Source organism: Diabrotica undecimpunctata, chromosome 3, assembly GCF_040954645.1.
Source record: "Diabrotica undecimpunctata isolate CICGRU chromosome 3, icDiaUnde3, whole genome shotgun sequence".
NCBI lineage: Eukaryota > Metazoa > Arthropoda > Insecta > Coleoptera > Chrysomelidae > Diabrotica > Diabrotica undecimpunctata.
The window spans coordinates 110,050,475-110,075,495 of NC_092805.1; the positions used below are offsets into that span (position 1 = coordinate 110,050,475).

Here is a 25,021-nt window from a genome sequence, read left to right on the forward strand (position 1 = left end):
ATCACTCAACAACGGTTCAAGAGTTATTGATTAAAGATTGGTTATTATTATAGAAGGTTAAAGAAATGTTAATTTTATTAGAAATATTTTGTTTAAAACTTTCAGTAGAAATGGAATAACAAACCATCATAAAGAGCACATTTGGGCCAACGAAAATCCTCACGCCAAAAAAACGACTCATCACCAAAGGACTTTCAAAGTTAATGTTTGGGCAGGAATTGTGGATAACAATCTAATAGGCCCAGTATTTCTTCCCAACAATTTAAATGGTGATAATTATTTGCAGTTCTTGGCAAACGATTTACAAGAGTATTCGGAAGAAGTGAATATTGAAATAAGGTAAAATATGTGGTTTCTACAAGATGGCGCTCCACCGCATTACAGTAATGAAGTCCGGGAATACCTTTGCAGGCAGTATCCTGGTCGGTGGATTGCAAGGGGTCGTGACGCACCTATTTCTTGGCCACCCAGAAGTCCAGGTATTAACCCCATGGACTTTTGCTTTTGGGGTTTATAAAAAAGAAAGTGTATTCTGTAACAATAGAGGACGAACAACAATTGAGGGTTAGAATAATTGAAACTGCAAATCAATTTCGTCAGAAAAATATGATTTTTCAGCGCATTCGGTTTTCCTTATTAAAACGATACCGAATGTGTATTGAAGAAAATGGGGTCATTTTGAACATTTATTGTAATATATTTATAGAGGATATAGACATTTTTTGTACTTGTTAATTCATTTAAGCCAATTATTTAGTTGCAAGTAAATTTTGAAAGGTTAATGAAAAAGGGCCGTAATTCAATAAAAACTGTTTTTTGAAAAAAGTGATGAGGTAAAAAGTTTTAAAAATTATGTGTTAATCTAATGATGCCACAAAATTCATTTGATTTGAACGTACTCAAAAGTTTGGGGGGATTTAGGGTTGCACACCCCTCTTAAATTTTTTCTGTGCGCTTAGATTTTGTTCTTTCTTTTGTATGAAAAATGCTTTCAGAACAAGAAAGTAACGTGTCCATTTTTATTACAAAATGTCAAGTAGTTTAGGAGATAATGCAAAAAACAATTTTTATTTTGTAACTTCAAAGGGCTGTAACTTTTTTTGTGTACACTTTTGTACTAAGGTAAGTGGATTCAATCAATTTATTTTTGTCCCCGGAATGCGTGATTTAATTTATGACATACCTTTTTGAAACACCCTGTATGTTTGTGATAAAAATTTTGCACATGTTAAGTTAAAACATACCCCTCAACAAATATTGAGTATTTTAAACTGTGTAACTGGACATTGTATTCGTGTATAGAAGGTAATGAAACAATTAGATATTTTATACATTCTTAATATTCGATTTAAATTGTCAAAATCCTATACATTTTTTAAATCTACCTAAGCTCTACCTAACTATTTATTATATTTTATTCGTTTAAATAAAGGTTTATAAACTACTCAGACACTTTCATATACGATACTTAAATTACAAAATAAAAATTTCTAATTTACATTGACTACAGCTATATATAAGTAGAGCTCACAAACTATATAAAAAATAATATTGAAAACTGTCATGTCTGCCCTTATCATTTATACTTTCAATGTAAAGATATTCAAATCGGACAATTTTTTGACACTCATTATTTACCTTGGTAGTATTTCATTGCTCTGATCAAGCCTGCTAATCGATGATAGAGTTATAGAAAATAATGGTGAACTAAAAGGATACAATTAATTTTAAATAATAGAAAAACATACATAGACTAAAACAAGTTTATACATAAAGAAAATCCCAGAGGATTTGCATACATAAGTCTTTAAAATTTAATGTAATATTCATATTCTATCACAAGTACATAAAAATATAGAAATTTGTTTAGAGACGTATTGCTTGTATTATCAGTTTATGGAAATTTTTGTTAAAAAACCAGCATTTATTATTTAAATTTATATATAACTTACAGTAGTACTCACTATGTCTTACAGATTCATCAGACCTACAGTATTAGTTTAGTCTACATTTAGGTACCATCCCTATCTCGCTTGTGGTCTCGTTAATAAAAGTTATAATAATTATACATCGTATAATTCAGATATATCTGCCATTATTCGTCAGTCTTGTGCTAAATTTATACTACTTTCTATAAATATTTCCTTATTAAAATTACATTACATTTTATTTTGTTGCCAAGGTGTAGTGTTTACCAAGTACAGGGAATTTGTAGATTATTTTATTTAGCGAGACAACCTCACTTAATTAACTAATAGCACCGAGGCTGACTTGCAATGTACTATTAGCAAACGTTTAAAAATTTAGGGCCGATTGTTCGAACGCTATCAAAACTTGATTGTAATCAAATATTTAATTAAAATCAAATACATCACATTTTGAGGTTATGTTGACTGGTTTATTTTATTCAATTTTATTATTTTGCGTTTTAATTTAAAATAAACCATAATTAAACTCTTTCTGATGTTAATTTCATGTTTTTATTTACAAATCAATAATAATAATAAGCAATTTTTAATAATTTTGACAGCTGCTGTCACATATTTGATTGTAATTAAATATTTGATTACAATCAAGTTTTGATTAGTGTTCGAACAATCGGCCCTTAGAGTTTATAAAGTAAATAATGGAATTACAGTCAGTCCACGTTCAGCTAAACATCATACGCTGACTTATATTACAGAATTATTCACCAAAATTATTTCCCGGAATGTAATTGTTAAGAAAATATCAGATAACCATTTCAGATTAAACTATAAACATGTGGCGATATGAATCGCAGAAATAACCATTAAATAGGAAACAATGGCGCGTATCTACGGTACTGAGGGTGATAATATATTTAATGTCGGAACAATGAGATAAGATCACATAGTTAATAAATTTGGACACACAACATGCTAGTTTCTCTGTTTGGTTTTCGGCCACGTTTGAGATTTGTTGGAGTTGGTCCAAAACAGTCACGACCAGTTTTAGCAAAATTATCACTCTAAATGTTACATGAAAAAGAGCAAAGGTAGAGAGGTAAACAAACTTCGGTCCATCATTGATAACTCGTATATAAAGTTAAATCAGTTTAAATTTGGGCCCGGATTGAAAATGTATGCCATGTTTAGCTAATGTTGAGTTTTAATAAAGTAGAAAGAGAAGGCCGGTTTCCTTACTCATAATTGTTAGTTTTAATTAAAGTCAACTTTAATTATTTGATCAGGAAACTTAATGTTTAATTTTGCATTTGGTTTGAAGCAGAATAAGGTTTGAAGGATAAATCCACTTACTCACAAAATTTACAATTTTTCATATGGTTGCAAGATAGTGTAAATTTAGGTAAAGTCTAGTTAGATTTGTAAGTCAATTTTATTTTGCTGCCATTGTATTGTGTTAATTTCACTGACATGACTTCCTTAACTATCTAATATATGAACAATTAAACTTGTAGCCTAGATCTAAATCGACCATAAAAAGGACCAAAAACGTTTCTTCCCGACCTTAATTATATGAAAAAGAGTTTGAACCATGATTTTTTTGAAATCTCATAGAAGTATTTAACTTCATCTCCTGTTTTTATTACCTTCAATAATGCCACTGTTTCTCCGTCCATTTTAATACTGTCCGTCAAATTTAAAACTTGTATGTCTCGTACGGATGCTACAGCAATCAAAAATATTAAGTACACATAATCAATAACGCCGAATGCAACAGAATGTAAAGATCGCAAAATGCAATGCACTGAAAATAATGTGGCATTCACACAAGAGAAAATTATTCAAAATGAATTTGTCGACATGATGATTACAGAGGGTAAGATGACGCATATTCTTGCGTCAATAAATAAATAAAAACACCAAAACGACAACAATTATTTATGTAATACAACCTTAATCAACATCATGGCCACAGTAGTCACGTGCATTCTTTTAATCATGCAGATATTTTAGGTTTTTTTCAAATTGACAGCAAGAATATGTCTATAAGACACAAAGAAATGAAAAGTTAAAAAGGCTATAAAGTAAATAAAGTGTCTACTGAAGTATTTAGAAATATTGTTCTGATAAAGTATAGAGTAGGTTACAATAATAACAACAATTATGTAGTAAGTTTTTTTGTAGTTATATTAAAATCCCCGGTAAATTCTCAAAAACTGATAATACATAACTATCATCATCTTAATTACTGGATTCATATTGAAAATGCTTTGGAACATAACAAGAAATGAAACTGTTATCCACAAAATAATAAATTCTTGCAATGAAATAAATAAACTTATTTACAAACGATTACAGATAAAATAATTATGTAAGGTGATCTTGAGAGTATATATACAAAATATTAAAAATGATGGTATATGTACACCTAACCTACAAAATATAATTATAAAAGCAATGACCAAATAATTATGAATCACTTTCGTAACGGTTCATAGTATACGGAGAAGTTCGAGATACAGTTTAACACAAGTACACAAATTTTTTCTGTATTTTTACACAAACACTTTGGCCAAGCCGTCTGCGCCCGCGCTGGCTATATATGGCCTTGATGGATGGAAAGCGACATCTAGAATACTTTCATCGAACTTCTTACGATGAGCAGTTATTTCTTGTACACAAGTTTTGTTGTCCAAGTGCCATAACCGAATTGAACAATCGTGCGATCCTGAAAATAGATACATACATGTAACAAAATATTTATATTGAAAGATATTGCATTTTGTGTTAAAAATAATATCTGTTACAATAATTGTTAACACAAAAACATATACGGCGCAAGAATTTGCATTTAACATACCAAATGGTAATTATGCTATGAAAAGAGTCGATGTCGTCTTGATACAGGAGCTCTGGGTATGCCAAAATCAAATAAAATATTTATTTAAAGTTGGCGGAGAGTTTATATATATATAGCAGATCTACCGAAGTCACAAAGATTGGTATAGTTAAAAGAAAATATAAAATAAACCAATTATACGCATTTTTATTTTCTGTTTTTCTTCCGCTATTGTAAGATTAAGGTGCAAATACGGTATTTGTTTGCTACAAATAACATCAAAAAGACAAAACTTTAAACTAGCTTTATAAATAAATATTTCTCAAAAAACAGAAATTAGACAAAAGAAATTGCCGAAGAGAAATATGTTAATATTCAATGCATGCTAGTCCTTTTGACTTAAGATGCAGAATCCGTACCACTTTAAAAAAATTTGTGGAAAAATTAGAGTGACTCACCAAGCTACGGGGCGTTGTTCCATGTTGGAATGTTGGAATTAACATAGATAAAGTTTCAAATGTCATTCTAAGAATCGTTTGTAGCACGCGCGGTTTTAGAGCACGACGAGTGCAGCGAGGAGTATGGAAAATTATGGAAATAGTAAAAGAAAACTACGTTTGGGATTTTGGGATAATCCATACATCTAGCAAGTTTTTTAGTATTGGAATAATCCATGCATCTAGCAAGTTTTTTCTTCTTCTTCTTCCTTTTTATGAGCAAGTCTGCTTGTTCATTAGCGGATTAATACCTCTATGGAAGGTTGTCACTCTATCTTTTGCGCGGTCGTCCGATACTTCTTTTGCCGATTGGTGACTTATCTCTTGCTATTTTGACGACACGGGTCTCCTCCATTCTGTTTATGCGGTTATTCGATTCTTTTTTTCTATTTTGTGTCCATTAATTTATACACTGTATGTTACATTTTCTTCAAATGTCTTTACTTCTCTTTCGATCTCTCAGCGTATTTCCTGTAATTCTTCCCCGTACTCTCATCTCTGCCGTTTCTAATAGCCTTTGAATTGTGGCTGTGTCGGGTCTTGTTTCTGAGGCGTATGTCATTATTGGTCTTACACTGGCTTTATAAATTCTTGACTTCATCTCAGTGTTAATGTGTCTGTTTCGCCATATAGTGTTATTAAGGCATCCTGCCAGTCTATTTGCTTTTTATACTTGATCTCTCACTTCTTTGTCCAGGTCTCCACAGCTGGACAGTGTAATTCCCAGGTATTTTATTTCCATTACTTGTTCAATACTGATGCCATAAATTTCTATTTTACATCTAGTTGGTTCTTTGCTGACTACTATTGTTTTAGTTTTCTGAGATGAGAAGATGAGATTGTCATATTAAATTCTTTTGCTCCCATGTTACATCTGTGGGCCAATCTTTGCAGACAATCTTCATCTTGGGCTATCAATATTGCGTCGTCTGCGTAACAGAGTATTTTTATTTCTTTGTTTCCCATTCTGTATCCTCTTCCTTTGTTAACGCTTTTGATGATTTCATCCATGATTAAATTGAAAAGAATGGGGCTCAATGAATCCCCTGGTCTTATTCCGCTGCCTATTTCTATAGGTTCTGTAAGTTGTCCATCTATTCTGACTTCCATTTTGTCGTTTTGGTAGATGTTTTTATAATGTTTAGGGGAATTTCTCTATTATACAGAAGATAAACGCTTTCTTTAGGTCAATCAGACACAGAAATGCTGGTCGATTATACTCTAGTGATTTCTCAGTAATTTGCTTTATAACGAATATTGCATCTGTACACGATCTTCGACTACGAAAACCCTGTGGTTCATCTGCTAAACTTATCCTCTGATTTATTAGCATTTGTAAAATTTTAGTTGTAAGTTTTAGGGTAACATTTAACAAGATTATACCTTTTTAGTTTTCTGGCTGCTTTTATCTCCTTTTTTGAATAGTAGAACTAGTTCGCTCGTTCTCCATTCTTCCGGTATTTTATTGTGTTTTATAATTTTAATAATGAATGTTGTTAATTGTTCTGTCATTGCTGCTCCACAATATTTCAGTAATTCGTTTGGTATCTCGTCTTTATCTGCAGCTTTTCTGTTCTCCAGCTTTTCAAGTATTTTCCGAACTTCCTGTACATTTATATTAAGTTCTTCATTTGTGGTCATTTCTAGTGTATCCGGTTCTAGCGTCGTTTGTTCTTCCTCTGTATAGAGCTTTTTCAGGTAGTCAATCCACGTATCCTTTTCTATGTGTTCTGGTTCTATTAGTTTCTTTACCTCTTACAAGTGCATGTGTTTCGTTTCTAATTGTCTTGTAATTATGGTATGCCTCTCCTGTTTTGGTTGATGTATTTCAGGTAAGCTTTTTTCTTTTTTTTACATTTTTTCTTCACTTCTGTACAAAACCATGGAGTTCTTCTCCTTGGGAACGATTTATTTTTATTTACATTTCTTTCACCAAGAATTTCCTTGGCCGACGCTAAATTAGATTTAATTTTTGCCCGACTTTTTTCGACTCCTCCATATAAGTGTTTCTGCTTTTTTCGGTTATTCTTTTTTGGAATAGGTATCTTGTGGAGTTATCCTGTAAACTTTCGACTTTTATCTTTGTGTGTGTTATATGTGTTTTCATTCGGATTTTGCACAATACCAATTTATGATCGCTTCCTATTTTTGCTGATGTTAGTGCTCTTACATCTAAGATTTAAGAGGGTTGTAACTCTCTATTCGACAGAATATAGTCTATCATAGATCTTTGTCCTCTACTGTTTTCAAAAGTGTATATTTGCATTATTCTTTGAGAGGGAAAAATGGATTATTCATACATATTTCGTTTATGCTGAAGAGGTCCGTTAGAAGGTCTCCGTTTTCATTTCTAATATTTTCATTATATCGCTGTTTTATTTCTGGAACTGTAGCATTGCCAAGATGGGCGTTAACATAACCCATAATGATTTCATCACCCATCATCATTTGGGGTCTCGTGTTTATTACAATATGAAGGTGTTCGTAAAAGTTTTCCCTTGTGGTGGTATCTCTGTTGTTCTCTGATGCATAGATTGCTATCACATTCAGAGGTTTGACACTTAGTTTAAGTGTCAACTAATTTTATTATTTTTTTATTTTTTATATTTTAAACAAATTCAATAAATTATTATATTTGCTCCTACCGCCGCCTGCTAATGTATTAACAAAGCTTAAGGTGTTTACTTCTGACTATTTATATGAAATTATTTGAAAACGAGAAAAATAAAAAATTAAACAGATGATTCACTGTTGTTATTAATCGGATGACATTCATGACTTTTAAATTTTGAAAATCTTTACGAATCGAATCTTTAAGTGACAGATATTCTTTTAGAATTTTACCTCTGTTTTAATGTCTACAATTTATTAGTTATTTTTCATGCAATTTTTAATTTAAACCTGCTTAAATTTTTAATTAAGGGCTTAGGAAAACTTGGTAATAACTAAAAACAACACAGAATTATCTACAGTAAAAGTGTAAGTTTTCTTTCTATAGGTATCGGTGTATTAGCTAAACATCTTGCTAAAGACCTGGATTATTCCAAATTCCCCAGAAAAACCCACTTCATTGAGACAACAGTGGAATAAAATTGTTTGTTTGAATTAACTTCAGAAAAAATGTGAAAACTTTACAAAAAAAGATATAGCGCAGTCGGTTTTAGCAGATAATAAATTTTCTTTAACCCTCACTGCTTTCAGAAAAGCATTGATTTATGTCGAACAGCAACCAAAAGAAACCTCAGCGAAAGATCAAATTAAAAGCAAGCCTGGATAATTACCAAGCAAAACAACAAAGCTTTTTTCAAATTCAATAACATTTATCAACAAAAAACTTTTATGAACTATCTAAAGCATAGACAAGCCTTATAAGATATAGGAGACAATAATCTAAAAGTAAAAACTATCAGAGTTTTAGATTATTCAAGTCACGCATTAGCCGCTTTATTTTCTATATAATCTATATTCTATATATAAAAAATTACCTGAAAGTATATAAAGTCCGTTTGGATCTACAGCTAAACTGGTAACAGCGTCCAAATGTGCAACCATTGAATGCACCATTTTTCCAGTATGGTTATCCCAAAATCGAATGTGTGTGTCCTCATGAGCAGTGATGGTTAGAGGTAGTGTTGGATGACAAACAACCTTGTTTATTTGTCTAGCACGGCTATTTACACCTAATTACAAAAAACCAATTTAAACATTGACTGTTTTAACATCATTTAATAAGTTGGAACAATCATGGTCAGACAAAGAAATTATTAAAATATGAATGTGTCCAACAATTTTATACCTTGAAAAACATATAAGGGGTAAGGCATTACTTATACCTATTACTTACAGTATTATTTTGTAAAAGCGTTTGAACATTTTTGTTTACCATCGGTTCTATTACATCCTCAGATATAAATAATAGAAGATAATCAATGAATTTTGTAGTTGTTCTGTCAAGCAAAACATTTTTGTTCATCGCTTGTGAAAGAACATTTCTGTGGATTAGAATATGTAAGTTCACTTCACTGTTCATTGCTGCCATTACCAATAACATCTTCACTTTCAGATAAATCAGTTTCACTTTGGTTATTGTCACTTATCTCTTCAAAGTTTTTATCACTTTCTAGTGAATAACATTGGTCAGAATTACTGGCTACAAACACACTGCCTGATTCTTGAAATGGCTCTTCAATGTGCTATTTCCTATTTTCATAGCTATTTCTTCCAATTCTTCTTAGTTAACTTTTTTTTCAATTGTTACCGATCACCGATCTCGACCCGTATTTGAGTGCTGTAGTCTTGAGGTGCTTTTAGGGACTCGCCTTATCTTCACATATATCTGCATACGCATAGACTGCTGTGTTGCCGAATAGGAAAAAATTAATGAATTAAACTTAAAATAGATAGTGGCGTGAACATGGCCCCCGCCTTGGCAAACACTGCCAACAAAATCAACTGCTAATGCTAAATTTTCAAATGTTTGAAATACACTTAGTCCGAAACGGGCAGCGGACATACCTTGGAAAAAGAACGAGTTATGATACCATTGTCTGTCTTTATCTTAAAAACTCTGGCTACACCATCACTGTCGCTTATAAGTTCGATCACGCGACCTAACTTCCACCTTAATGGAGGTAAATTGTCCTCTTTTATGAGCACTAACGTGTTTTCCGCAACTTCACCGTTAGTAGTAGTCCATTTGGAACGTATTTATAGTTCGCAGATATATTCTTTGTTCCGTCGTTCCCATATATGCTGAGAAAGCTGCTGAATATCCTGGAATTTTGAGAGCTGTAATTATATGGCCTAGAGATGAATTTATGCTATAAAACAGAGTATCTGATTGCGGTGAGTACAATAATCCCAAACTTTTCGTTTTCTCGTTTTCACCAAATTGAATAACTGAACCCGTAGTTGAATTATCCGGTATATCTCTTAATATTTCAGGATCATTTGAATAAAATTTACGCAATGTAAATCCTCCGCCTTTGAGGACCTCAAAAAGTTGTTTACAAGCTTGGCGCGCTTTCTGTTTTGAATTAAAACCTGTCAAAAAGTCGCCTACATAAAAATCGGATTTAATAATGCTAGCAATGTTGGGATATTTAGCTTCTTGCTCTTCCGCTAATGTCATTAGACATTTTATCGCCAAGTAAGAAGAGCATTTTATACCGTATGTAACTGTTTGCAACTGAAATATTTCAATCGGTTCTTCTGGATTATTTCGCCATAAGATACATTGTAAGGATTTTTGATCATCTGCAACCGATACCTGACGGTACATCTTTTCTATATCCGCACTAACTACATATAAGTGTATTCTAAAACGCAATAAAATGGAGAGTAAATAATTTTGTTAAGTTGGTCCGGCCATTTGAATGCTATTTAATGAAATGCCGTTTGTAGTTGGCGCACTACAATCGAACAAAACGCGCAAGCGTGTCGTCGAAAAACTTTCTTTTAATACTGGATGATGTGACATGAAATAAAATGTAGTATTTCCACTAAAGTCTGTTGCCGCAACTGTAATTCTGCACAAACTTTTCATATTTCCTAACTCTTTATATTCCTGGATGAATTCGCTATAAAGAGTTTTAAGATTGTCATCTTTATTCAACTTACGCTCGAGATTTAAAAACCTATTTTTTGCTTGACGAAATGAATCACCGAGTGAACTCGGTTCCTTGAATGGCAATGACACTATGAATTTGCCTGTCGCGTCGCGTTTTACCGTATCCTCGAAATTTTCGCATGCAATTTCTTCGCCCGAGAGTGCAGATTTTTCATTGAAAAAATTATCTCTCCTGTTGCTGACCAGAATGTAGCTTCGACTATTTAAATAATTTTAAAGTGTTTGTCCTTGTTTAGTGTGGTGTTATGTACAATTTTATGTTTATGACATTCTGCGATTGTTGGATAGCCAAACATTGACGAAATGTCCCTGAAGATGCTCTAGAAAGCGAAAGTACTTAGGCAAGATTAAATTAATAAAACTGTGCTCGATATCTGCCTCTCATTTTATCAAAAAAATAAATAAATCTATTCATGAATATAAGTATCCTAATACTAGTTTACTCGAATAAACAAAAAATGCTTTGTTTTAGACTTCTACAGCAACCTTACCCCTTAATTGTTATGTAAATCGAAACTTCTAAAATTTCTATTGAACACGATCGTTTATACATATTTGAAACAATTTTACCAATATTAAGGAAGATCAGATAGAAATTAAATATGTTACACACCTCAAAAATAATTTGTTTTTTTTTTTTATTATTCGTAGTAAATTTGTAAAATGTATCAGCCTTTTTAATTAATGTTAGCAATTCTCATACCAAAATTGATTTTGGTACATTTGTTATATTTCCATTCAAATAATGTCCGAAAGGGATTTTCTTTTTTTTTTTTCACCCTATCTCACAAAATAATTATGGACCTCTAGATTGAATCATTTTGATTTTCTTTTTAATTCTTTTTTGTAGATTCTTATTTATTTTTTCATTGTCTTTTCCATCGTTGTCTTTCAACGTTTTTCATAAGGACTTAATTTCTGTTGTAGATATAGAGCATGTTTAAGTGGGCAACATATGGAAAACATATACAATCATTAGATATTAAATTTTTTCTTATAAGAGGTATCATGGCTTAAAAACTCGAGAGAATGGTTGAACGCAGTAGTGTATAACTTCGTAGAGCGGCAGTCAACAGAGTCCGCATAGCCATGATGATTTCCAACCTTTTTTTAAGTGTCTCTTGTTTACCTTTAGTGCTAATATAACCAGAAATTCATATTTAAAAGGGTGAAACGGTAAAAGGGTACTTTTTTAATATTTTACTAAGTAGCTATGTTCTATGTACATAAAATACTTTTCTACTTACCATCAGGGGCAGTGGATTCTAAACGAGTTACAGGTTTTCCTGTTTCCGTATCAAATATGACACAGTTTAAACTAGAATATGATGCCACAATTCGATTGGGTTCATCCCTAACAAAAGCAACACTTGAAGGAATGCCGTCTACATCCGAAACAAAAGTCGACAACAATTGTTGCTACAAAAAATAGAAATAGGATTAATTTTATTATTTTTTTTTCTACGTTCATGCAAAAAACAAAACTATCTAACTATATTTAGTGAAAGAAACTGGTGTTTTTATTGGACTAATACAATTGGTGTAAGATTAAGATAATACAACAGTTCTAGAAATGTCTCTCAAAAATTAATTAAGATAATTATACAATTTAAAAATTTAAAAAGACTATTAAGTAATATTGTAAAAATAAAGGATAGTGATAAAGAATTTGTGAGATTCCACCAGAAGTCAGTAGAATAGCAAATGCGTCATTAAAATAACAAATGCGTCATTAAAACTGATTTGTAATGATTTGATTCATTTGTATTAATTATAATTCTTACCTTAGAATGCGGCGCCCACAATTTGACCGTTTTATCGGCAGAACATGACAATAACTGTTGTTTAGAATTTAAAACTGCTAATCCCCAAATAGCATCCGAATGACCATGAAGCGTAGAATTCAAAACATCAGGTTCATACAAATCGTATGGGTCGATGTTGGAATTAGGAACATTCCAACAATTTATAGTGCCGTCTAATCCTCCTGAATAGCAATGCTCTCCAGTTCCCGAAATAGCTAAGCAAAGAACGGGACCTACAAACATGAAAATAAAAGTATGTACATCATTTGTTACCGAAAAACAATATATTATATACTCAGTGACATTAGAAGTGTTACACCCAGAAGGAGTAATTTCTTGAACTTAATTTTTTGGCAACAGAATGACTATATTTAAAACATGCTATGATAACAATAACAATCGTTTATCTCTTCTACTTTTTGTAAAAATAAAGTTTTATCTTCTAATTTTTTTTGTGAGAGACCGACCTGTGAAAACCGGTTCGTATAGAAATTTTTAGTTATTGTTCCTCAGTCTAATTGTATTCAGTGTAAGCAATGCCTCGAGTTCGAATAAACAATAATTACCACCATTTTAGCGATTTTGACAGGGGTAGAATTATTGTGTATAAAGATATGGGTTTGTCGTATCGCGAAATTGGCCGTCGTGTTAACTGTACGGCAATGACGGCTATGCGTGTCTGTCGTGTGTGGACAAACTAAGGCAGAGGAATACGAAGAAGACCAACTGGTCAACCAAGGCGTACCACAGAGCGTCAAGATAGGCGCTTTAGATTACTGGCTCTGCGAGACCGTTTTGCTACTGCGCGTCAAATTGCTGACCAATGGTTTGGAGTAGAAGGTAAACCTGTTAGTATGCGTACACTATACCTTCGTATTCAAGCCTTTGGACTGGTTTCATTCCGCCCATGACTAGTGCTTCCTTAGACTGCGGACCACGGTCATCAACGTTTGAATTGGTGCAGAGAACGACAGCATTGGGTAGCAGAATGGCGTAATGTAGCATTCAGCGATGAATCACGATGCTGTTTAGGAATGCATAATGGTCGTAGGATGGTAAGACGCCGCCGTGGAGAACGACGAGATATCGGGTTTGCTGTTGAGAGGCATGTATACAGGACAGATGGAGTAATGGTTTGGGGGGCTATTGCCTATGGTAACCGATCACCATTTGTGTTTATTCGAGGCAATATCACAGCTGCGCGTTATATTGAAGACATCTTACAAACCAGTTTACTGCCTTATCTCGACGGCCGTCGAGACGTCCTTTTTCAGCAACACAACGTGCGTCCTCATATTGCTCATCAAACTATGGACTTTTCCAAGCTAACGTTAATGTGTTGCCACGGCCGCCCCGTGTTCCGGATTTAAATCCTATCGAACATCTATGGGATATGATGTGAAGGAGACTGTCCACTTTGCACCATCCTGTACAGACTCTGGCACAGTTAATACATGAAGTTTAAGTTGCTTAGAACGAGAAGCCACAAGCAGACATTGAACATCTCACTTTGTTCATGCCTAGACGTATACAGGAGTGTATTCAGCTACGGGGTCGCCAAACACATTATTAATTTTTTTTTGATTACTTGTTAATAAAAATTCTTGACAACGTTATCGTTTCATTCTTGATGTAAATCTACCATGTTGCCAAAAAATTAAGTTCAAGAAATTATTCCTTCTGGGTGTAACACTTCTAATGTCACTGAGTATATATATATATATATATATATATATATATATATATATATATATATATATATATATATATATATATATATCTTGTTTGGGCATTCAATGTTGGTATAGGTATCGGAGGGTTGTTCTTTTGCTGGTAAGAGTAAACCATTAAAATCTCCGGGAAGTGCCTAACTGATATTGACGAATGGGTCACAGCTGATCTAAAAAGTCAACCAGTTCTGCCAGCGAATTCTACCTCCTACATTCACGAAGACATAAGTCGCGTAATCCTCGGGCAATATATGGCGTACTAACTATGGGGGTACGTTATACAGCAGGAGGAGGATGAAAGGCGGGTTTCGACACATTATAATCGGAACACACCAGTGAATCCTTACCAACCCGCACTGAGGCAGCGTGGTAAGGTACGCCTAATAACTCTCAACATGAAAGACACACTCAAATCATGGCCCAACTGGTCCTGAACTAGGTAGCTTTCGAGATCAAGCCAGGAGGGCAGAGGGTGCGAAGAATCTGTGGAGTTTAAACCCCTACCCAAATAAAACAACAACGTTTATATAGCGACATATAACTGCCGCTTGCCATCAAATCAATTCAGACTTGTAGAACTGGAAAAAAAACTGAAAGTATAAAATGTAACGTCATAGGAATCAGCGAAGTAAGACGGAAAGATGAAAGGCTATTGGAATTAGCGTCAGGAAACACATTCTGCTACCAAGGAACATCAACGGGCAGAACAGGCGGTATTGGATTCCTAATCAACAAAAAATGGAAACAAAGTGTAGTAGAAATATCTTGTATCTCGGATACAGTACCTAGCTTAACCTTACTCACATTGACGAAGAAATAGAGGAACTCTACAGTAATATAACTGAAGCATTAAATGACAATAGAAGTCACTTCAAGAATTTATGACTTTAGTGCATTGGTGGGAAAGAGAAACGGCAAGGAACAAGTCATGGGAAAGTATGAATGTATTGAGAGAAATGAAAGGGGAGAACGACTGGTTCAGTTCGCACACTAACAACATATGCCTATTGCAAATACATTCTTTAAGAAAAAATCGAATAGAAAATGGACTTGGGTAGCACCAAATAGAACCACTAAGAACGAAATTGACTTAATTCTAACCAACAAGATTGCTACAATAAAATAGGTCAGTGTAATAAATTAATTTCAAACAGGCAGCGACCATAGATTAATCAGAGCAAAAATTCTTCTAGATCTAACACTAGAAAGAATAAAATTAATCACAAAACCAATATTAACCAGTATAAATATTAAAAATCTGAAAGAAAACTCAGGTGACTACCAAAGGACAATTGATGAAAGATAACATAGCCAAATCGACAGCTCTCAATTAATGGTAATCATATTTGATAGCGCCAAAGAAATCGGAGGCCCGCACCAACAAAATGAACATAGTAAAATGTCTAATAAAACCAAAAATAGTGGAAATGTTTAAATACGCTTACAAAAAAACCTGTAAAATCTTAGCAGGCATATGACGAACTGCCTAAGATCAAGCGGCATACCAGACCAATGGAATAGAGCAGACATAATTCTCATTCATAAGAAAGGTAGCAAAGACAATATGAAAAACTACAGACTTATAAGTCTACTACCCATCATATGGAAGATATTCACAAAGATCATCAACAACAGATTAACAAATGCATTAGATGCTGCACAGTCAAAGTAGCAAGCTGGGTTCAGAAGTGGATTCAGTAACATGGATCTTATCCATACGCTTCGAGAACTAATGAGTAGAGCTACAGAGTATGAAATACTACTAGCATTAACCTTCATAGATTTCGAGAAGACTTTATTTTCTACATATCCCAAGGCAGTAATAGAAGCTTTTACCAATCAAGGCATTGACAAACTATACATAGAGAGTTCAGCAAATATATACAGACAAGCAAAACCTAAGGTAAAAGATGTATAGCAGTGGGCGGGATTTATCGAGAAGAACTGACAGTAGGTAGTCCACTAGAATTAAACTGTGGTGTCCAAGAGGCGCCAAGAGACCAAGAAGACGTCCAAATTTACGATGGGACTATGACATAAGGAAACAAGCCGATAGAGCATAGCACAGAAAATCGAATATTAAACAATCGTGGGCAGAAATGAAGAACGACTATATAAGGGAGTCTGTAATATAATCCGTAGAATCGATGAGAATGATGATGATCTTTATATATAAAAATTTCGTATCGTGTCGTTTCGATAGCATAGAAGAGGATTCAGAAATGACTGACTCTTATAAATCTTTCAATAAAAATAAAAGAGAACTAGCATAGAGTTGACACCGGTCGCGGACGCTATCTGTTTCAAACAGGACTCAACGGCGCCAATTAGGGTCCTACGGACAAACTTTCAACACTTTAAGGCAGCTTTGACGAAACGTACAGTTGCTATGACAAGGTTCCACGTTGCAGTGATACAAGATTTATAGATACACCAGAGAAAAATAAAAGGTATACCGGATTTTGACGTAGATCTCATATATAGCAAATCTGTCCAGTCCTGAGGTTTTATAAGATAACAGTTCATAGAAGATGCAAAATTAGCCCATTGGTTGAAGTATGACCAGTGTAGAATAGACGACTTCCAGAGAAGAAAAGAAATACTATACAGCGTTCCACGTTAAGAAAATAACATTGCGGAGATATGGCCATGTATTTCTTATGGACGATAGAAGCGCAGCGATGCCACGATGAACACGAGCACGATTCGCGTTGTATAATTTGTATTTTCGTTTTCACAGACATGAATTAAATAATTGTTTTTTAACCAAAACTTATATTAACCATTGTAATTGACCAAAAGTGTCCATTCGAAACAAGAGATGAAAAGTAGGGAAAATGATTTTAATTAAATAAATAGTATTTACAAAAGATAATTTTATTTTATCTTATTTTAATTATAGTAACGTTTATTTGTTTTTCGGTAAGAATATCATATACCATGAATCATAGAAATCAGTAGAAAATATTGCTTAGTTAAATCATGCACTTTGTCGGCTATTAAAGATTTAAAAGCAAATAAACGGACCGCTTGGAATGCGTATATCTAATTACTAATTGCAACTTAAAATAATACGGTGTGCGTATGTCAGCGATTTTATGTCGTTCTCTCAGACTACATAATGATAATAAGGCTTTGTGGTTCTTCAGTTGTTATTCTGACTTTACAGTTAAATGTTAATTGAAAATGGAAATTCGAAAAATATATCGACAATCTAGTAAACCGCATGCCTGAGAGTTTTGGCAACACTGATCTCCATAAGCCTAATGTTATTTTCTTAACGTGAAACGCTCTATAGACATATAATAATTATCCTATACTTATATAGAGGACACCAAATTAAGTACAATAAAAGTTTCAAAATCATAAAAAGTATTGTAAAAGTAGAGTACTAGTATGTAGCTACAAAACTTCTAACGTTTCCAAAATTTTTAAACATTTCACTATAATATCCCAATCCTTTCTTGGGACAGAATGTTAAGTTCATGAAATGTTTATTTTGTTTGAAAGTTTTATTAAAAATTACCTGTATGACTCCTAAATGTATATAGTGGTTCTACATCCAATGATGCACTCTTCTTTGCTGGAACCGTCTTTTGAAGATTCCACAATTTTAAAGTATGGTCTTCACTAGCTGTTATCAAAAGTGGTTCTGTTGGATGGAAAGCTAAAGCTCTTACACCATCAAAGTGACTGCGCAATGTATATTTAGCATTCCAGGTCTTTCTGAAGGCCTCCTAAAAAATTTCAGGTTAAAAAAATTAATATCTAATCTTAATAACAGCATATAATAGAAAATTGAAACTGAAAGCATGCTAAAGTGATTTTTTTTTGACTGACAACTAAAAGGATGCCAAAGTATTTTATTTAGTCAATTTAAGAACCAAAATAATTATTGTCGTTTAGTTATTCTAAAATAAAAGCAGACAATCCAAATTGGGCGTTTATTGCATGCCCAAATTTTTTAGAAAAATCTCTATAATATTCCATTGTTAGTGGCTATTATCTGTGGATGTAAGCAATCACGTTAGACCATAAATAAAAGTTACTCCGCTAATAACACGGTTGATGCGGATAATTAAAAAATAAATAAATCTAGTGTATTGGTAATAAAGATACTTTTATAGATCCTAAATATTTATCAAAAACATATTACTCACTAATTAAACAACTCACCTTACTACTAGCAATATCATATGTTGATTCAGCATCATTGTTAACAGTTAACTGAGCTAATTCCCCCAAACCAAGTGTTGAATCTACATTTTCTTCATCATTCATTCCTATAGGTCTCTTGGCTACAACAAAATTTTACATTACAAGTTGCATTTTAGAATCATATTTACCAAACACTTTAAACACTTAACAAAAAATAAAATATATAAAAGTAGATATGAATTTACCTTTGTTCCAATCAGCTTGTTCAGTTTTACTGTCTTGTTTTTTCTCTGCTTCAGAGAGTCTATTGAGTTCGTTGAACACTTCTAAGGCTATTGCATCAACATCATCGCCTAAACCTAAATCATTATCCATTTTATCTATAAAAACATTTAATTGTAACATATAAATAATATAACACATTGACTCGGTTAGTTAAACATAATTGGTTAAGTTAAAAGTAAAATAGACAATCTGGATTTGCAGTAAATTTGTTCATAGACTTCTAAAAACAAAATTTTGTATTTCACATATTTGTTAAAATTGTATTTGACATAATATAAAGAAACGTCCCAAAACCTTTTTAATTAATTTTGAGCCACGCAACTTGCAATAAAAATATTACGAATTAACTTTACGTTTTTAATGTTGCCATGGAGATGAGAACGTTAGTTAGATGCAAACTTTTATGTTCCAATTTATCACTGAACTATTGTTTTATGCATTTTAAATATAATGTTTTATACAAAAGTGAATTGTTTAGGAAACATTGTGAAATCGTCAACTGCTTTAGGTTATTTTTTTATGTTTGAATCCTCCACAAAATGCTTGGTTACACTTTACATTTTTTGTTAAAAGTAACATTTCCAAATTGTCTGTACTCAATACATGCGTGTGAATTAAATTATAATGAAATTTGTATTTTTTTAATAATATAGGGTGATATAACCCGTAGAGTGGGCCGGAAAAACGCTTCTTTATTTCAAAGTTGTAATAGCGCGGAAAAGGTGTGAATTATATAGACAAATAAAAAGAAAAAAACAAGATTATCAAGATAAATAAATTTAACATCTTTCGATCGCGCATAGGCCCAAAATTTTGACAAAACATGAAAAAACGTCATTTTTGTGATTATTTTTTTAAATTGGTAAATTAGATATTTTCGTTATAATAATAGTTGTTGAACACCACAACGACACACCCATTTCTCACTGCACAGTTAAATGTTCCCATGTTTTAAAAAAAATTACATATTCTGGTTATAAATGCATAAAATGGTAAGTTTTACAGATATTCGCATTCAAAGTGCATATATTTTATATTAAAATATCCATACATAATATCCTTGGGTGATTGCATTGGTAGTGTGTTGACCAAATCATGCAGGACATGATGCTGATAGAAAATGCATTCAGGCATATGTTCAAAGCGGCAGATTAAGAGTACTGATGGAAGAGTTTTAAGATCCGACGTTAAAATAGAGCAAAGATGGTATGAGTACTTTAGAAATTTGCTAAATGAAGAACACCAAAGGACAGACAGAGGATACGCGACCCCAAATGAGAATGTAATATCAGGGATAACGAAAGATGAGATTGTCGAGGCTTTAAATAGAACGAAGAATTGTAGGCAGTAGGTCCTGATGAAATACCTGTGGAGGTTTGGAAGGCTCTAGAAGATGAAGGGGTTAATGTCTTGTGGCATACGATGAGTAGGATTAATAAGGAAGAAAGCATGCCCAATGCATAAAGGGAGAGCGTGAGGTGTCACTGTATAAAGATAAAGTGGACATTCAGAACTGTAAAAACTATAGAGGAATAAAGTTAATGTCGCATACAATGAAAATTTGGGAGAGAACTGTAGAGCGAAAGTTAAGGAGTGCTAACGGAATAATACATTTTTATGATTTTATCATAATTAATAAACAGTTTTAGTAAAATTATTGGAAAAACATTGGTAACATTTCAAAATTTTTAAGTAAATTGAAATAAAAGGTGTCCAAGTTTGAGCATAGATATCTTAAAAACCCACCATTTTATTCGTGTCTAACAGGAATACATAATTTACTTAACATGGAAAAATGAAGAACTACGTTCAGAATTGGTGTGCCATCAGTGGCGGATGATTTAAAACAGTGGTGCTCAGACTTATGCTGCATGGGATCTAGCACATAAACTGCAAGCGTCCAGAGATCGACTGCTATACCCTGTTTTTAAACCAGGAGGAGTAATTCAAATTTACCACGCCGCAATGTTTGTTTGTAATTGGTCCAACCTCAGGCAAGTTTACTCCACTGTTATGAAATTTTGACACCAATGGCATTTCATAGGTTAATTAAGTGATATCGGTGATTTTTTGTGTGTTTTCTACGTTATTCTTTTAATTTTTAGTATTTTAATTTCTTTTTTTTTATTGATAAAAAATTGTAACTACAGAGAGTTGTAACTAAAGTCATGTTTTTCATATTAATTTTATTTGGATGTTGATGCATGGCACTGCATATCATCCACAAGTAAACGCAATTACCGAGGGCCAAACGCAACATGAAGAGAGATGTTCGTCAGTTAGCCGATTACGATATTTTGATTTCACTATCTTCATTTGGGAAAATGCAGACTCACACAAGTATGTTGATCCAAAGAATGCTGTGAGCTGCAGAGCTACTTGTCGCAAAGACGGATATTTCTTAGACGATATGAAAGACCAAAATTTCGTATCGGTCGCTCTGGATTTAAGAGGTGTATATTCGAAATTATTTTTTAACTCATCTCCATATTAAACGTAACGGATATTTCTCAGTGTCAGATACAATATCTGTCAGTTTTTTAAAATCAGCGAAGCGTCTTTCAAACTCGCTATGACGTGCTTGCAGCTCCGTCTCGTAATAAACATAATTCAAATGAGCGGCTACCCTTTTTTCAACAATGGAAAGTTGTTTAAACCCTTTCTGCTAATTTGCTTAATCAATAATTTCAATTTGTTGACAAAAGAATGTATTGCGCTCATCATATCGATAATTGTTTTATTTTTACCTTGTAGTTCAAAATTGAGGAGGTGTAAATGATTTGTTAAATCTGTTAGGAAAGCCAGATCACTGAACCATTTTTCGTTTTGAAGTAGATGAGTGTCGTCCCCTTGTTCTTCTAAAAAAGAAATTATTTCGGGAAGTAACTCCTGGAACCTATCTAAAAATTATTTACAGCACAACCACCTTACATCTGTATGCAGAAGTAAATCAGTGTGTTCCGCAGAGTCGCTAGCTTCCAATTGCGCTTTAAAAAGACGTGCTTCACAAGCTTCACGCTCTGATTGAATTCACAATTTTTGTTGTCATCTTCATGATGTCCATATTTAAAATTTTGGAACACAAAACTTGCTGGTGAATGACGCAATGAAATGAAAAAAATGATGGAAAGTCATCGTTAGCTCGAAATCTGTTGTAGTACACACGAGTTTGTAAATCGGTAGCTCGTATTTTTTCACAAAATTTATAAAAACGTTGTATATATCTTCCCCGCGAGTATTTTCTTTCAGAGGCCGCATTTCTTCTTCAGCCAACATGTCAGAAAGTACCATCCGAATGAAAATACACAACTGGGCGGTATCAGTCATATCGGTTGACTCGTCATATTGCAAAGAAAAGTACATAGCATCATAATTATTTCGATCATGCACGTGTGGTGAGTCAGGACACTCCCCGTATTTTCTGGGTGAATCGCGATCGACTTCAAAAACTTTGGCGATCGACCCTTTGAGCACCGCTGATTTAAAATGAAAAAAATTACTAACAGGTAGGTATATCTTATGACAAAAAAAATTTATAAAATTTTTATAATAAATTAGCAAAATTATACCAAGAAATAAAAAAATATCTGGTCAATATTTTTTAATTTTCAACTTTAACAAACTGTATTTAGGAAACAAGACAAATTTTACCTAAGCGTTTTTGGTCGAAACATCTAATTTTGCAGTAGAGAATCTTCAATTATTTTATATCCCAATTTTAATAAGACATCCTATATATTTTTTTTCCTAAGATTTTCCCTTAAATATACTCGAATATACCCAATGAACAAAAATATCGAATATTTTGGAGTTTTCTAATTTTTTTTTGAAAATAAATTATGGTCAATCAAGTCGTTTATTGTGAAGAAAAGATTTTAAGAATGTTTAGGGATTTAGTTTAAAAACCCCTAAAGAAATAGGGGGTTTTTAACTCTAAACTTAAAAAAAAAGGTTATTTTACTCTAAACTTGAATGCTAATTTAAATTGTTTAAACAAGTCTTTTTGACTGAAACAAGTGCATGATCAAGAACGCGTATTATCCCTCTGGCTCTTATTACTGCTTGCATCCTTCTCGGCATGCTTGCAAGTAAATTTTGGACATATCCTTGGGGAATTGCATTCCATCCATCCTGTGCAACAAGCCGAAGCTGCTTTATCGTATTTTTAACTGGATTTCTTTGTTCGTCACGTCGTTTTAGCCGATCTCCCATATGCTCTATTGGATTTAAATCCGCGTTAAATATTGGATTGGTGACCAATCCAATCTTCGAATTTGGACCTCATCAAGATAATTACTCACTATGGCAGCTGGATGTGGTCGAGCCTTATCGTGCATTAACACAAATCTGTCATATCCAATGTAACCAACATATGGCAAAACATAATCTTGCAGGATATTTTGAATGTAAAAGTCACTGGTCATCTATCCAATCACTTCCACAAGTGCGGTGCGTCCCTCCCAACTAATACCTCCACAAAGCATTATGCCACCACCTCCAAAACTAAAGGTCTCGACGAGATAGCAGGTGGCGAATCGTTATCCAACTCTTCTGTGAATGTGGTTTCAACCATCTGGTTTTATAATAGGATTCTGGTGTCATCAGTGAAAAGAACATTTTTCCAGTTGTCGATATTCCACTAAAAATGTGTTCTTGTACATTCTAAACGACGAGCTTTATGATTTTTGAGAAGACGTGAAAGTTTGGCAGGGCATCTAGGCTTTAAGTTTGCTTCTATTATTCTTTGTCTAACTGTTTTTAAACTCACATTACCTAGTCTAATGTTTAGTAGCTCATTTCTGAGGTGCATCGATGTCAATGAACAATTTCGTGTAGAATCAAGAACCAAAAACGGTCATCAATTGCGGTTGTGCACCTTGGGTGTCCTCGACCAGTCCTTCGTAAAAAATTGCTGTCTTGTAGTACCTTTTTAAAGTATTCGAAACTGTAGATTAACTTCTCCTGAGACGTCGTGCGGTATCTTTTTGTATATATCCTACCTCGTACAAAATTACAATCTGTGCTGCTTGGGCTACATCGCAGTGTCTAATTGGTGGCATACTTGTTTTAAACTTAGTTAAATCAAAACAATATTTAATAATTAAACTAAAAATAACTGAATTACTATGTTTTTTCCTTTACATGAAGAAGGCTTTTTATAAAAAAAGATAAAATGCATGAATGATACTAAACGCTGAATAAACGTCAAAATATTTCAAACCAATACATCAGACTACTATATGAGTAACATCAGTAAAATTACAAAATAATCGATATTTATGTCCATGAGTTCACCTCTAGTTGAAAAGCATTAAATAGGTTAATTTTTTCTAGTAATATTAAAATTAAATGTTTGGAAAATTAGACGATAAATTGTGAATGAATTTAATAATGTATATTATTCTTTTATCATCATCATCATCCAGCGTTCATTTATCACGTCCACTGCCGGACATAGGCCTCCCTTAAACTCCACCAATGTGTAATTTTGCTCGTCCATCGTGAGTCATGCATTCTCGCTACATGGCCTGCCCAATTCCATTTAAGTACCGCTACGCGTTCCACAACATCAGCAATACTCGTCCTTGTTCGCAGATCTTCGTTTTTTATTCGGTCCAGCAACGTCACTCCCAGTATAGACCGTTCCATTCGTCTCTGTGTCACTCTCAATTTCGAAGCCATAGTCTTGGTTAGAGTCATAGTTTCCGCCCCATAGGTCATGACCGGTAATACGCATTGGTCAAATACTTTTCTTTTGAGGCTAATTGGTATGTTGGCCGTAAGTGTGTCTCGCAGTTTTCCAAAGACTGTCCACGCTAAAGTAATTCGTCTTTGGATTTCGCATGTATGGTTATCCCTGCCGATTCTTATTTCGTGACCCAAATACGTATATTTCTCCACCAGTTCTACCACTTTGTTTTGAATAGTTTCTTTAAATAATCATTATGCGTCTATTATCGCATCTTTAAGTCCCTCTAAAACTAGAGCTATATTAGGAATATATATGCTTGTCTATGAATATTTTCTGGGGTGAGTGAGTCTTAACTGTTTTTGAAGTATGGTGTATCTTCTCACTGACCTCCTCCATGACTAGATGTTAAGACTTTTACAAACCATTGTACGTTTCGTTAAAAAAATTGTGGTATTCGCTTC

At 33.3% G+C, this 25,021-nt stretch overlaps 1 protein-coding gene across 2 annotated transcripts in view; it reads right to left on the reverse strand.

The window, feature by feature from the left end:
• Positions 1–1,749: 1,749 nt before the first annotated feature.
• Cka (Connector of kinase to AP-1) overlaps positions 1,750–25,021 on the reverse strand; it is a 75,099-nt gene continuing 51,827 nt past the window's right edge. The window contains exons 5-11 of one of the 2 annotated variants that reach the window (XM_072526606.1): positions 18,829–18,942; positions 18,602–18,723; positions 17,952–18,162; positions 12,675–12,928; positions 12,138–12,309; positions 8,747–8,941; positions 1,750–4,653 (exon numbers count right to left, since the gene is read on the reverse strand). In XM_072526606.1, coding sequence (XP_072382707.1) covers positions 4,481–4,653; positions 8,747–8,941; positions 12,138–12,309; positions 12,675–12,928; positions 17,952–18,162; positions 18,602–18,723; positions 18,829–18,942 — 1,241 coding nt within the window. In that variant the 3' untranslated portion in view covers positions 1,750–4,480. Of the gene's footprint in view, positions 4,654–8,746; positions 8,942–12,137; positions 12,310–12,674; positions 12,929–17,951; positions 18,163–18,601; positions 18,724–18,828; positions 18,964–25,021 lie in introns of both variants that reach the window. The other variant, XM_072526605.1, reaches the window with a different exon arrangement.